The sequence below is a fragment of the Vigna umbellata genome, chromosome 4 (genome assembly GCF_029865625.1).
Source record: "Vigna umbellata cultivar VRB3 chromosome 4, Vumbellata_1.0, whole genome shotgun sequence".
Lineage (NCBI taxonomy): Eukaryota > Viridiplantae > Streptophyta > Magnoliopsida > Fabales > Fabaceae > Vigna > Vigna umbellata.
The window spans coordinates 7418548-7433907 of NC_142168.1; the positions used below are offsets into that span (position 1 = coordinate 7418548).

The 15360-nt window shown below is 31.1% G+C and overlaps 1 protein-coding gene across 3 annotated transcripts; it reads right to left on the bottom strand.

Moving 5' to 3' along the window:
- Window positions 1-441: 441 nt before the first annotated feature.
- Window positions 442-2817, bottom strand: LOC124834685 (protein BPS1, chloroplastic-like). Of its 3 annotated transcripts, none has more exons than XM_047309441.2 (2): window positions 2678-2817; window positions 442-1766 (listed from the first exon to the last, which is right to left on the bottom strand). In XM_047309441.2, the coding sequence occupies exon 2, from the start codon at window positions 1752-1754 to the stop codon at window positions 696-698; it is 1059 nt and encodes a 352-aa protein (XP_047165397.1). In that variant the 5' UTR covers window positions 1755-1766; window positions 2678-2817; the 3' UTR covers window positions 442-695. The 3 variants fall into 3 exon arrangements, with proteins under 3 accessions (XP_047165397.1, XP_087969838.1, XP_047165414.1); XM_088113712.1 differs by having other exon boundaries at window positions 2675-2759; XM_047309458.2 differs by lacking the exon at window positions 2678-2817 and adding an exon at window positions 2538-2562.
- Window positions 2818-15360: the final 12543 nt, after the last annotated feature.

The following is a 15360-nucleotide window of genomic DNA, read 5'->3' on the forward strand; positions in this document are numbered from 1 at the left end:
TATCAGATGATAAAAAATGATATATGCCAAATAACATACGATACTCAACACTTTGCTGCATCACATGATATTCAAGAGATATACCATTATACTACAGCCTTCAATACTGACAATTAAGTGTGGGACAACCAACAGAAATTCAAAAGAAAGTGGGTATAAATAACTTGAGACCAAGAGGAGTTGTGAAGAAAGCGCACAAATCAATCTATGAAATAATAAGCTGCATACGTACAATGTAGAAATATAGCTCACCATCCGATAAACCCGTCTTCAAATGAATCTGTGACATTAAAACGTTTTTTATTGTGTACAATGAGTACTAATATGCTACAGATTATATTCAATGATGCAATCACAAAATAATAATCTGTCAATTGCCCTCAGATAATCAGTTCATCAAGTTTCAGGATAATGAAAAACGATATTTTATGAGCAAATGAATAGAAAGAATCACAGGGCTGCAAATTACAAACTTTTATGAGCACATATGACTTTGTTGTATATATTTTACTATGTAACATTACACAGGCGATCACAAATATACATTTCCGAACCAAAATACAGCCATATAAACTACTAATCATTCTAACATCCATACAATAACAAGCCATACATGATTGAGCACCGTCAATCATAAAAAAGAAAACCAAATACCTACATCCATTTGTGTGTACCAGTCTTAGGTTGCGACAAATTCATTTGACAATCTGTGCATTTCTGTTACTCCCCATGTTGCTGTGAATGACAATAGCACCTGACCTGAGATTAGATAGCAAGGTATCACGACCAGTCAAGACCACTTGGAAAAAACTATCGACTTCCTTTGTAAGAAGATCTAGTCCCTGTGAAAGCTTCTCCGTTGATTTTCCTAATTCCTCGACAATATTCGCAAGTGATTCCATCTCGATGGGATCTACAACACGCTGGATAATAGGATATAATTCCTTTACAGCGGAATCAACAGATTCCAACTCATTCAAAATAGTAAATCTTCCACTTGAAAATCTAACTCTAATTTCCTCATTTACAAGATTTTGCAACCTTTTAAAGGTTCCGGACCAAGAATATAAGTCAGCCACGTCCAGATGCATCACATTCTTTGTAGAGCCTGAAAAAGTTGCAGCAAACACACTGCAAACAAATACTGTGAGCACCTTGACTCCATACATAGCTTGCATCAAAACCTTCCCTTTTGCAGACTTTTTAACCTTAGGAAGATCAAGTGACCCCAGAAGACCATCCAAAATGCTTCCACATTTCTCAATCCTAGGGTTTCCTGAACCAATATGCTGCTTCCAACCATCAAGTGAAGAACATGCCCGATCATACTGCTCTGAAGAGGAGGAACCTAAATTGTGCAAAGCACACTGAAGTAAAAGATGACCCTGACTCATCCGTGATAATTCAGAGCTGAATGCAATGCAAAGATCCAGCAACTTCACGCTAATGTCAAAGTAAACATCTATCCATTTCTCATCCCAATCATTAACAGGCAGATCAAGCTCTGCTATAAGATTTTTAATGTCATTATAACTCTCAGAAAGTGCCTGCATCGCCAAAGTCATCCAAGACAAGCTAAGGATCTCATCCTTGCTCTCGTGAATAAGCTTTTTCAGCCTCTCTTCCAAAGTTACTTCAAAAGCTTGTAATACTGAAAACAGCTCTGAAGTAATTTTAGTGCCTCTAGGTGATATCATCCTAAAAGGATTTCCAAAAGGGAAGAACGATCGGTTTGCATCCTGCGCACGACTCATTTAGAAATTTTACTGCAACAAAAAAGACTGGAAGTAGTAAGATACAACATTGATGGAAAAAAAAAATCAAAATCTACAGTCACTAAGTAGAAGCAGTACACTACGAGTTATTTGTCCAATAAGTTTAGTATTTCTGCGCCTGAATAATATTTTTAAGTCTAAAGTGCTATGGTTAATATCAAACAACTACCCTTCATTAGCCACTGCAAACATTGTTTCTTCCCCTTCCCTTCTAATTAGGTCATTATCATGATAAGTATTTACTTTGCTTTTAAATTCGAGTTCTGAGAAGGTGTGAGATAAGTGTGACAAACTAAACCTAAGTAATGTATTGCTAGTAAGGCAGACAAAGTAAAAAGTCCCGAAAAATGAAGAAACAAAATTCCAATATCAGAAATTTTCACTTCTGTTCCTTTTCTTAGCATCTCGAAAAAAATACATAAGGGAATCAGAAATAGAAAAAACAGAAATTAAAAAAATCAAAGACCCAACAAAAATTGTCCCCTGTTCTACAGTTCCATCTTACTATAATTTTGCTCTCAATAAAAATCCCCCCCTTTCCCAAATCAAGAAAGCCAAAAATTTCATAGAGTTTCTAGCCATCACTCCCAAAACACAGGTGACAGATATAGCCATATCGATTAATCTCAAAGGGAAAAGTTGTTATTTCCAATAAAAACTAAAAAATTATAAAAAAAAATTAAACAAACAAACAAATCGTCTGAACCTCACCAAACACGATAGATCAAGGAACTAGGAAAAAATCAAAGCACAAAACTTTACCAATTCTCAAGATTTTCAACTAAAAGACGCAAAAATAGTTTGGGGGATTGCCTTCCAAGAGATTTACACAAAATTAAACGATAGAAACTTTGATTGAGAAATAGGTTAAGAGAGAGGATCGGAGGGTTAAAGAAGACAACCTGGGAAAGGATCGGACCGGAAAAGACGATTAGGGTTGGTTTGTTCCTTTGATAGAGTTTCTGCTGTCTGAATCAATATTTGTATGTGGTAGATGATGAAGGGAGGTGATGATAAAGCTACCAGGTTTGGTTTTAGATCCTTTGCACATTGAACACGTGCTATCATATGGTTGGTTCCTTGCCCAACTTTTTTTTGGTCACAAGTTTTTTCTTTGTTCTAATATTCTTCTCCTTGATTTTTTATAAAATTATACACTTTCTCTTTTAGTTTTATATTAATTAAGTATAAAATCATTTTGTGGTGAGTAAAAAATCATCTAGCTTAAGTTATCTTAGTATGTCTCGGAATATTTTATTGTGGTTCATTTAATTTAACATTTTTTTAATTTGGAGCCAACTATGATGTTTATCTAATTAGTATTAAAAATAATAGTCGGCAGTAGCATTCAAATTTGGCGAGCTCAGCTGCAAAATGATTCATCTCAACGGCTCTAATTGTACTGTTCATGTTTCTCTTTGTAATTTTAATCCAACGCTTCTTATAGATTGCCAGTTCCACACTAAATATAGAAGGAAAAGGTGTTTTTATTGCTAAAACGCGCATTTCATCGATACATAAGTATTTTTTTTATAGATCAACATTTATTATGTAATAATTTGTTATTAGACTTAATATTGTTTTTTAATATTTAATATATAATTTTTTCTAAATTTAAAATGGTAAATAAAAATTGAGCTTTTGAAAGAGAGAAAAATATTAAGTTTTTAAATATGTAAAGAGTTCAATAATTACATTGTACCGTTAAATTTTGTAAGCTTTTCTCTTGTTACTAAATTTTGATATGAAAATTTAAAAAATATTTTTCCAAACCAATTTGTCAAACCCAATATTGTTGTTTTAGGTTATACCACGCTCCTTTGTGTTTTTTTTTTCTCCATCTTAATAAATACCCCAAAATAGATATAGTTTATTTGATCAGGTGAGTGAAATTAGGTTAAGCTTCTTCCTTTTAAGTTTTGGATTTAAATCTTAGGAATAACAAAATGTGAATAATTTTTATTTAAAATATAATTATTTAAAAACTACCATTGATTAGGCAGATGATAATCATGAACTTTGAGTCTTAATTGGTGCCTGAAGGAAGAGAAGAAAGGGAAAATGGAAATTATGCTTACAATTTTTTTTTAATTCAATCCTATTACAAGTTTAATTATAAATTGTATCAAAAGCTAATATTTCTTAATGTAAAATACTTATAATCTATTTTAAATTAACAACTCATAAAAATAATTTTTTAATATATATCAATTCGCTTTCAAAATTATATAAATAAATCTCATTTTGAAAAAATTATGTACAAGAACAAGTTATATTAAATTGACACAATTTTATTAAGAAACAATTGTTTCTACATTATGTTTAACATGTGAAAGTGAAGTTTTGTACCGATAGCACGACTTATTATGTAATATTGAAAGAATCAAGAACAACTTCAATTTTAGTTAATTACTGTTAATTAAGATTGTGCAAAATTTATACAATATGAGATTAACCTAAAAGTCGAAATGATTTTTCAAAAATATAAAAACACTAAAGTCATGCAGCTACTACTTTCAATTTAATATTATTAAACCACTCATTTCTTAGTTTATTATTACTTTTTATTTTTAAAGAAGTAGTGCATAAAGAGCACAACTTTCTCTTTCCTTATTTTAAGTTTTTTTTTTTCATTTTCAAAAATTTTGATGTATACGTTTGTATCTTAAATTATTTTTTTAAATAATTTGACTGGTTTCAAAAATTTATAATATTTTTAAATTTTTTATATAATCATATATTTTTGAAATTTAAGATATTTAAATAACTTAATTATTACCATATATATTATATATATATATATATATATTAAATAAAGTGTATAAAATTTAATAATTAAGTTATTTAAAATATTAAAAAATAGGTTTAATCATTCACTAAGTCCCTATTTTCGCATGGAATCTCAATTTCGTCCCTTTCTTTCTGAAAATATCAATTAGGTCCCAATTTTATGAAAATTGTAACAAATGGATCCTTTCCGTTAAATAGTGTCAAACGGCGTTACGGTGTGTTTGACGTGGCACGCTGTTGTGGACGTGTTATCTAACGTGGTTTAAGAGAGCAGGAGCAGTGGGGCACGTGGAAATTGAATATTTTATAAGTAAAAAGAAAAGAATTTTTCTTCTCCTCTTTCGCCATGGTTCGAGCTCGTAAAGCAGAGAAGCTTCATTCCCTTTTCTCTTTGTCTCACGTTGAACCAAGAACTCAAGCAATGGGAGTTGCGGCGTGCACGGGAAAGTTCTTTCCCTTACTCTTATGGGTTCAAGGCTCGAATCAAAATAGGGAACTTCCCTCTCTTCTTCTCTGATTCCAGCGATTTCTCTTTGGGAGTGGAGATCAGGTTTGGTGGCTCAGGCGTGGTGTTTCCGCGACGTGTGGGTTCGCCATCAACCACAACTAACTACCAACCTAAAAAGTCCAATCACAAACACCATTCACATTAACATTATAAAAGGCCCAAATAGATAAAACCCTAACACGTTAGACTATGTTTGAATTAAGTTTAAAAAGTACTTCTGCCAATTCGAATGCACCAAATGAAGAAGAAATTGTTGTCTTCAGGTTAAAAATTGATCTAAAATTGCTGCAACAGGCGCTTCTCCTCCGCCTGCCACGCGTTCCGGTGCGACGCGAAGATCTCCACCACTCGAGCGTTCGCCTTCGAGTCCTCCTGCCGCCGCGACTTCATCTGGCGCAGCTCCTCCGCCGCCTCCACCGCCCGCAGCGACAACATGCGCACCTTCCCCTGAAGCGCCGGTACCGAGTTGTTTGCCAGCGTGGCCAGAAACATGGAGAAGCTAAGCCCTAAATACGAACGCAACATCTTGTGATAGTCTTCTTCTTGCTGCTGTTGTTTCTCTTTAGCCATTGCGACGAGGGCTTGGGTCTTCCTCTTGGACTTCGTCTCTGTGAGCAGCCCCTGTTCGTACGGGAAAAGGAGAAGAAGCAGAGTAATGGCGTTGGTGGTTTTGGTTGTATGGACTTTTAGAACTCAGCAAAAGGGAAACAGTGCCTTTTTGTCCTTTCTTTCTCTTCATGTGCCTGCCTTTGTCTATGATGCTTATTTAACCATCATCAATTAAAAAAATTGTTGTCTTCAGATTTGCTATTGAAATGCATCAAACGAAGATAGAACTTGTTGCATCTAAAAACCTCTTTTGAGCTCTCCCAACTGATTCAAACACAAACTTAGATCTAGGTTTTAGAAAACAGTCATCTAGGCTGCGTAGGGCGGGGGCGGTGAGCTGGTAGGGGAGGGAGGAGGAGTGGAGGAGGGGGAGGAAGTCGGGGAGGATGTGGTGGATTAGGGCTTGGTTGTAGGAGGCGATGGCGGCGGCGAAGCCGGTGAAGAAGAGGACAGGGGGTACGAGGGAGAGGATGAATTTCCACGTGCCCACTGCTCCTGCTTGAATCAACCACGTCAGATAACACGTCCACAACAGCGTGCCACGTCACAAACACACCGTAATGCCGTTTGACATTATTTAACGGAAAGGATCCATTTGTTACAATTTTCATAAAATTGGGACCCAATTGATATTTTCAGAAAGAAAGGGACGAAATTGAGATTCCATACGAAAATAGGGACTTAGTGAATGATTAAACCTAAAAAATATTTACACAGAAAAGTTAAAAAAAATAGTAAACAAAATTAGAACATTTTATTTTATTTTGTGAATCAAATTACTAAAAAATATCTCAAAGAAGAAAAAAAGTTTGCACCAAAATTAACAAAAGATCAATTTTTTAATTATATTATTGTAAAACATTTAAGACTTAAAATATTATAAAAATTTCAGTTGTTAAAAATAATATCTTAATATTAAAAAATATATGATTATATAACTTTTTTAAAAAATGTTAGAAATCTTTAAAATCAATTATTCAAATTATTAAAAATTAATTTTAAATTAAAGAATTGTGTATATCAAAATGTTAGAAAATGAAAAACGTGCTTTTTATCCACGATTTCTATAAAAATAGAAAATAATAAAATTAATATAAACTGATAAATGAGAGATTATAAATAAAATAGAAAATAATAAAGTTAATATAAACTGATAAATGAGAGATGAAGAAGTTGTCTGCATTATATCATGTACAGTTTTAGTGTTTGTCTCTACTACTTTAGGTCTACTAAAATCATAATCTTAATGATTTATGTTAATTTTAGTTAATTAAAATTAAAATGGTTGTTGACTTTCAGAACTTCAAGTTAGTTGTAATTAATTAAAATTGTTGTTGACTTTCACAACTTCAACATTAATAATATAAGTTGTATTATGGATATATGACTTCAGTTTCACCCATCTAAAGTCATGAAATGTAATGATGACCTTTTTTACAAATGGTACAAAATTTGACATGATTTATTGCACATAATTTTTAAAAAATGAAACATATAGATGAGTTTGAGATTGTTTTATCTCATATTGATATATAAAAGAACACCAAATAATTAATACTTTAAAGTTTTTTTTCTTTATAATGATATTATTTTTCGATTTTGTTAATGTTTCTGAGTTTGTGTGGATAAAATTGAGAGGGGAGAAAAATTCATTTCTTGTGCCAGTTTTTGTTGGTGAGGAATCTCCTAACATGGTAATTTGATTGAAGAAAAAAGATGTTATAAAACGTGGTATAACATAATTATCAAGTAGTAAATAAACATTACATGCAAAATTCAGACAATATAACATTTTAAAACGTTTGAAAAAGAAATATGAATTTAATTAATGTTTGTAAACAAGTTTTCAATAATATCATATATTCTAGATAATGTTATTCTTAAAATCTAATTGTACACCGTTTATGTTCGAAGTATAATTTAGTTTGATTTTGAATGAAAAAATCTTCTAAATGAAACATAGAAATAGTAAGTGATTTGATTAAATATAATATTAAATTTAACCAAATTAAGTGAATCTTATTGTTTGAAAAAATTTGACACTTTCAAATTTTCAATTTACCTCTTAAAATATTTTTAATTTGACATTAATAAATAAGTTGACACATATAGAATCTAATAATTAATAGAGTGATGATGAAGATCAAATTTGATGATCTCAAAGAATAATTATTAAATTACAACCTAGTCAAACATATTTCTCATTTCTAGTTACCATAATAAGAACTTTACCTTTATTCAGGAACAAAAGTCATTAAGAAACATATTCTTATCTTTTAAGACAACAAATATTTAGTAATCCCTTATTGGGAAATGTTGTCCTATAGTTTACAGAAAGAACACTTTTGTATGTGATCTTTGTCCACAAACATTGATCCCTTACCAAACAAAGGTGTTTTCCAAAAGGTATTCCTTCTTCTTAATAAGGATGTCTCCTAGTTTGCACCTCTAAGCAAAGGCGAGTAGAAAAAAGTACCTTAATCTGGAACATTAAGCCAAATCAATCATAAATTTTCCCAAACTTTCTATGGCTTAAAAGATAAGCATAAATAGCTGGCAATGAACTGAATTAGGGATAGGTATGGAGCACTTTTTTCCCATAAAAACAACCAAAAGGATATACATGCATACTAAAATCCTTTTTCATCAGCTGAATTTAATTGTTAAAAGTTAATATATACAGAATATTAAATGTCTTTTTTTTTTCTCATATAAATTCAAAGGAGACAGCAAGAAATTCAAAATCTACATAGAGTTTTAAGTAGGAATTGGATACAGGTCCAGAGACATTTTCTTAGTAAGACCTGGAAGTAAATGCAAAGGTGATTTAACACTTTTAGTGATTGAAAATAAATAAATCAAACTAGTCCAAAGAGATTCAATTATACATGATACGGAATATTTCTTTTATGAGTTAACTATATTTTTTTATTCTTAAACTAAATCTCTCGATTTTAATTTTTGTGTACTGTTGTTTTACATGACAAACAATAAATTATTTTGGATATCGTTCACCATTTTTTTTGTCAATATCTTAAAATCAACGTCATTCGTCGTTCATCGTACTAAAAACAATTAACAGCATTGGATCAAGAGGATTGTAATAATATATTTATTAAACATGTGTACTTAACAAGATTACAGTTTAAAATAAAAAAGAAACTGTAGTTTAATAGCCGAAACTTAATTAACCCTTCTTTTGTTTACAAAAAAAATTACGAGTAAAACTAATGTGATTAACTTATATTTTCTATTTTATGTTTTGAAATATATTAAATGATCCTTATACTTTTTTTATTATTGAGATCCAGAGCTTGAACATTTGGACAACTGACAAGATCTAAGTGACTTGATGACTCTTTATGAATGTTTATGAGGACTGAAGCACATAGAAAAATCCACCTGAAAAAACTCTCTACTACTCAAATTAATAAGAGAGTTCAGATCTATATGAATGAATATGAAAGAGTGTTTGTATTTCTTGATTAAATGCCATGTACTTATAGGGTTTTTGAATCCTATGAGATTTGCTGTAAAAACTGATAATATCAAATAATATCAACAAACATAATAACTTATCATTTATATGTTAAATTAACATAATGATAATGATAATGCAATATTTTACCTGGTTAACATATATTTTGTTGATAAATGGTATTAAAAGATATTATAACATAATCAAACTATCAAGATTTAGTCACATATTCTATTAATATATGATAGTTGCACCAATAAAATCTCTTAGAATATTATTTAACCACTTTAATAATGTTGAATGAGTTTTTTTTGAGTCATGCTACTTAGTATATTTGTTGGGCTAGGTACGCATAAGCCCCCTAAGCTTGGAAGTTTGATTAGCGTAAAAGGAATGCATGTTGCATGCATGTTGCGACTGTAACTATGCAATTGACTTTGACTTTGCAGGTGTATTGACTATTTTGCCATAATGTATATGATCGTCTTTGACTTTGGAGGTAAATTGGTTGTTTAGTCGGATTATATGTGGTCATTTTTTACCTTGCAGATGGATTGGTCATTTGCTCAAGTTATGGATGGTCATCTTTGACCATGGATGTTTTCTTGAATGCTTTATATTATTGACTTAGGTAAGCTTGGGTACCGCTTAAGTGATCTTAACTTGACGCTACCGACTAGGTAGGCTAAGGTGCCACCTGAGCGGGTTTAACTTATGTTATCGTCCAGGTAGGCTCGAATGTCGCATTTGTAAGCTTAGCTTATGCTATCGTCTGGGTAGGCTTGGATGTCGCATTTGCGACTTAACTTGTGTTACCATCTAGGTAATTAGGGTGTTGCGATTGTGAGCTTAACCTGTGTTACCATCTAGGTAGTTTAGTTGTCACATTTGTAGGCTTATGTTATCGTCTAGGTAACTTGGGGTGTCATGTTTCTGGGTTTTTGTTACCATCTAGGTAACTCAAGTGTTGCTTTTACGAGCTTTTGTTATTGTTTAAGTAACTTGAGTCCTACGTTTGTGGCTTTAACTTACGTTACCATTTAGGTAACTTGATGTTGTGTATGCGCATTTTACTTATGTTATTGTCTAAGTAATTTGGTGCCTTGTTTGAGGGATTTGATTATGTTACCTTCTATGTAACTTGATGCCTTGTTTGAAGGCTTTATTTAGGTTACTATCTAAGTAACTCAATGTTTCGTTTGAGAACTTTATATTACCATCTAGGTAACTTGGTGTCTCATTTAAGGGCTTTATTTGAGTTAGTGTCTAAGTAACTTGATGCCTCGTTTGAGGGCTTAATTATGCTACCATTTAGGTAACTTGGTGCCTCATTTAAGGGCTTTTGGTGCCACATTTGTGAGTTTTATGTTACCGCCTAAGTAACTTGAATGCCGCATTTATGAACTTATGGTGCCACATTTTTGGGCTTTATGTTACCTTCTAAATAACTTGGATGCCACATTTGTGGGCTTAACTCTTGCTACCTCTTAGCATTTGCTTTTGAGGGTTTTGTGTTGGTCAAGTAAAGACCTTAGTCGTAATACATCTTCAAGTGGATCGCATTCTACGTCCTCGAGATAATATTTGTTTGAGTTCTTTTAGCTTTTAGACTCAATTCTAGAAGCAAAATGTAATGTAGTTCGGTTCGTCCTAGTTAGGTGAAAGCTTTCCTTCTGCTTAAAGTTTTGGGAATAGTCAGTCTTTCTCCAGATTAGGTCTACCTTTTGTACTATTCTTTCTTGAATTTGGGTATTGTAACTCTGAGTTATCATTTGCTTCTGTACTCAGGTAATGGAATGCCAACTTACCCCTGTACTTGGACACTAGAATGTCGACTTGCTCCTGTATTTGGCCATTGAAACATTGTGTTACTTCTATATTGGAACATCAAGTTACTATTGTACTAAGGCACTGTAATGCCAAGTTGTTCTTGTATTCACTTAATTCTTCCTATACTCTGGTATTGGAACATCGAGTTACTCCTGCTCTTGTACTCTAGAGGATATAATGTGATATGTTATGAATCTTTATGATGTATATTCCAATCCCAATCCATCAAGGAGTTTAGTGGTGAAGGAGGCACGACTTTCTAGTGGTTAACCCCATCTTGCCATGAGAGAATGAAGTGGCACTACATCTCCAAAGCACTGAAATATGGAGGCAATTCTATGGTGCAAATAGTCATAACCTTAGAGTCCTCGTTGGAGTTTCATCCACTATTGATGTGATAAAGCTTGTCCACGTACAATGCCTAAGTTATGACATGTTTTGTCTTGGAGGTAGTGAGCTTCTTGAAGAGATTAATGGCATAAAAATTTGGTGATGGAAAAAAGCTCCAATCATAGAGGCATGTACGCGAATTTCAATACAATCCTTTTGAATAAGGTATTCAGAGTCTTGCTTGGGGTGTGCAACAATGCCTTTCTCTTCCATATGTTTCTTCTTCTCAAAGATGTTATAGATTCTGAAGATCATTGGGGCCGCAACTTGGCATTCACCACCTGACATGGTTAGTGACAAGAGAGGAAAAGACAACATACACTATCTTTAATAAACACATTAGTGTTATCACCCTTTTTAATTTTGACATGTAATCATATTCATCTTTCCTTTAATCAAACAATTTCAGATATATTAATAAAGTTAATGACTTTTTTTTATGTATATAAGAACCCTTCGGCTTGGTTCTAGTAAAAAATCAAATAATCTTAAAAGCAACCTCATCACAATTTGTTCCAAATTATAATTTAAATACTAATATATTTTCATGTGAATTGAAAACCCCTATCGTGAACCTTTAAACATGTCACAAGATTTGAGTGACTTGATGACATCTAATAAATGCTCTTGAGGACTAGAATACAAAAGAAGATCCACCTGCAAAAAGACTTTTCAATAAAAAAGTTTGGATCTGAGTAAATATGAGAGGGTGTATGTATTTCTTAGTGAAATACCATATATATTTATAAAGTTTCTATGCCTATGAGAATTATTGTAAAAATTGTAATAATAAGAGAATATCAAATAATATCAATAAATATAAGAACTTAATGTTATTATGTTAAATTAGTATAATAATAACAATATATTTTGTTATATATAATATTACCTAGTTAATCATATATTTTGTTATATATAATATTAAAATATATTTTAACATAATTAAACTATTGATATTTAGTCACTACTATGTTAATTACATGAATAAATATATCTTAAAATATTATTTAATTACTTTAGTATATTTGTTGGACATATAATTATATTTTCATATTTTCTTTTATTTGAAAAAAAAAGATTCGAATATCCTGAATACTTGCTATTGAGCACACGCCATGTTTATCTTCTCATTTTGGTGTTCTTGTGTTTAAGTGCCGATCGAATAAGCAACTTTATAAAGCACGTGTGAGAGAACTTGTTCCAAGAATTTAACAATGTGACATACACAATTGAACTAACACGTAAAGGCATGTCCAGCATATAGAAACTATATAACATGATAATCATTCTGGTTCCTCAACTACTACTTTTATCAAATAATTATTTTGCTTCCTTTTTTCTTAAATTCTCCATCAATTCAACCCAATCTTACAAAAATCATGTTTTCATGTTACGTAAGCAAGCCTGATTAATATATTTTATTACAATTAGTAACACGATGATTTTTTTAAAAATTTCTCATTATTTCTCAACCTATTTTAAGTGTCTAAAATTTCAAATTTAAAACCAACCAACATATAAGTAGAGAATAAAAGGTTTAAATTTTTCAATAGAAAATATATTAAATTACATAAATACAAAATAACATATAAAATTGCATCAAGTTAATATTTATATAATTTAAGTTTAACTAAGATTTAAGTTCTTTACAAATTTTTATTAATTTTTATTTATTTATTTATTAAGTATTTAAACTTTTTTTAACTTTTCAATTTAGGCTTTTTAATTTTTCTATTAATTGAATTACATATCATTATTTTGTTTAATATAATGGTTAATATAAAATTATGCACAGAATTTGTTGATAATAGATACACTATCAAAAGGAGGAGTCTTATGAGTAAGTATAACAAGCCTAATTAAACACTATTATTAAGTGACACTCAATCTTTTCTCTCAAATTATTATAATTTTTTAATTATAATTTAATTTAAATACATTATCAATCTACAAATTATTATTACATACAGATCTAACATATCGTTTAATGTTTTTAAGTGTAATATTATTTAATGTCAATTTTATTTTAAAAAACATGATAACGCATCACTAAATGATGATTTCTATTTTTATATTATTTAATGCAGTTAAGTAAGGGTAATGTGAGTTAGGTCCGAAGTTGCTTCACTAAATTAAAATCTTTATTTAATTTCATTATACTTTAAGATTTTTAATAGCATTTTCCTAGTTACATTTATTCAAAATATTACAATGGATACATTTAATCCACTATATTAGTATTTTTTTAAAAATAAAATTTACTATAGATAATACCAACATTTGTGACATTTTTTAAATAATTACTATATAGACGACTGATTAAATATAGTATGATTTTTTAAATATTAATTTTTTTTAATTTTAGAATCAATACACTATACGTATTATTTAATCAACTATCTTATTTTTACTTTATACTTTCTAGTAGATTTTGAACTTCTTAGCTGGTTTATCTACTAATTTTCTCACATGTAGCCCATATCCTTTTATCATTCCTCTTAATATTCAATAAAATAGTGTTAAATAAAAAAAGTAAATCTATTTCGTATTTTAAAAACATAACATGTATTTCATTTTCCGCGGTATAATAAATTATAGAATGTTGTACAAATATTTAAAACCATTTTTCTGGATATTTTTAAGGATCTTTTGAGGAATAATTCCCAAGTTCTAACAGCAAGACATTGCCCAGGCAATATGGCAAAATGATAAGATTATACTGGCCTACCAGACAAGACAATACATTAACGACCCTTTAAAACACATCACATGACAACGAATTAATTTGTCAGCAAATTGTAACACTTCAAGTTACCATCTTCTTTCTCAGGCTCTATAACGTTGTTTGATCCTCAGTTACCCATTACAGCTTCTCCATTTGGGTGTAAAGCACCAACATTAACACAAACATTACTGCATAAAAGGTTATTGAAAGGTCTTTTTCTAAAAGCAAGTCTATGCTAGAGGAGCTTATGTTCATCAATACAGTGGGGTAGTTTAAGCACATTGTCTCACACCACGACCATTCAATTCTAATATGACAGACATGGATTATAAATGATAAAAGTATGATAGTACATATCACTTTTTATTTAACGAATTATACTTTTAATGTTATATGTTTCAATCGATGTTAATCTACAATAGTGTGTTAGAAGAAATACATTGAAGTGTTAAGAGATCAAATAAGAATCTTATATCACACTGTCCTCTTTGCAATGTTCCATTAGTTTCCACTGTCCAAGAATCTCTTATGCCTTACTGACCCCTTTTATAGCTTTGGTGATTCTTACACCTAAGCTAATATGAGGCCTTTAAAGTACATAAATGCACATGATCTAGCTACGTCGCCAAAGGTTGTACTGGCCTACTCAATTTGTATGAACTTTTAAGTTTGGTGTGAAAGATGGTCCAACAAAAAGGGTATATTGGTTATTTACAAGAGTTGATGTAGTACAAGAAAATAACAAAAGATTGAAGAATACAAATATGCATTGATAGCAGTCTCTGGTCTGTGCCATGGACAAATTTTCTATTAGTTTAGATAGCAGAGCCTGAGTCTATAATAAAATCACAGAAGACTTCTTCTTTGTGCTACTATTTCATTGCTTGCTTGTTGTACAATGGAGTAATCTATAAGCCAAAATAAAATAAAAAAGTAGCAGACAAAGGTTGATATTTCATAATGGTTAGCCGGCAATGAGAAAAGGTCCATTTCCCACAAGCATACAACTTTGGGGAGTTGGCAATGATGGTGCAATCTAATTGCATCTTTCTAGATAGCTGGATGGTGGGTCTGCTGCTCAACGAGCATATTAAACTGGGGCCACCAATTGCACTCAATATGCTAAGCAATCCAACCATCTTATGATGGGGCCAAGATGATTACTAAAAACCAAAGTGCATGAGCCGAAGGAAACTCACTCAATTTGATTGAAAGTACTTTTAATGCTCATCTAACATTGTCCTGTGAACAGATA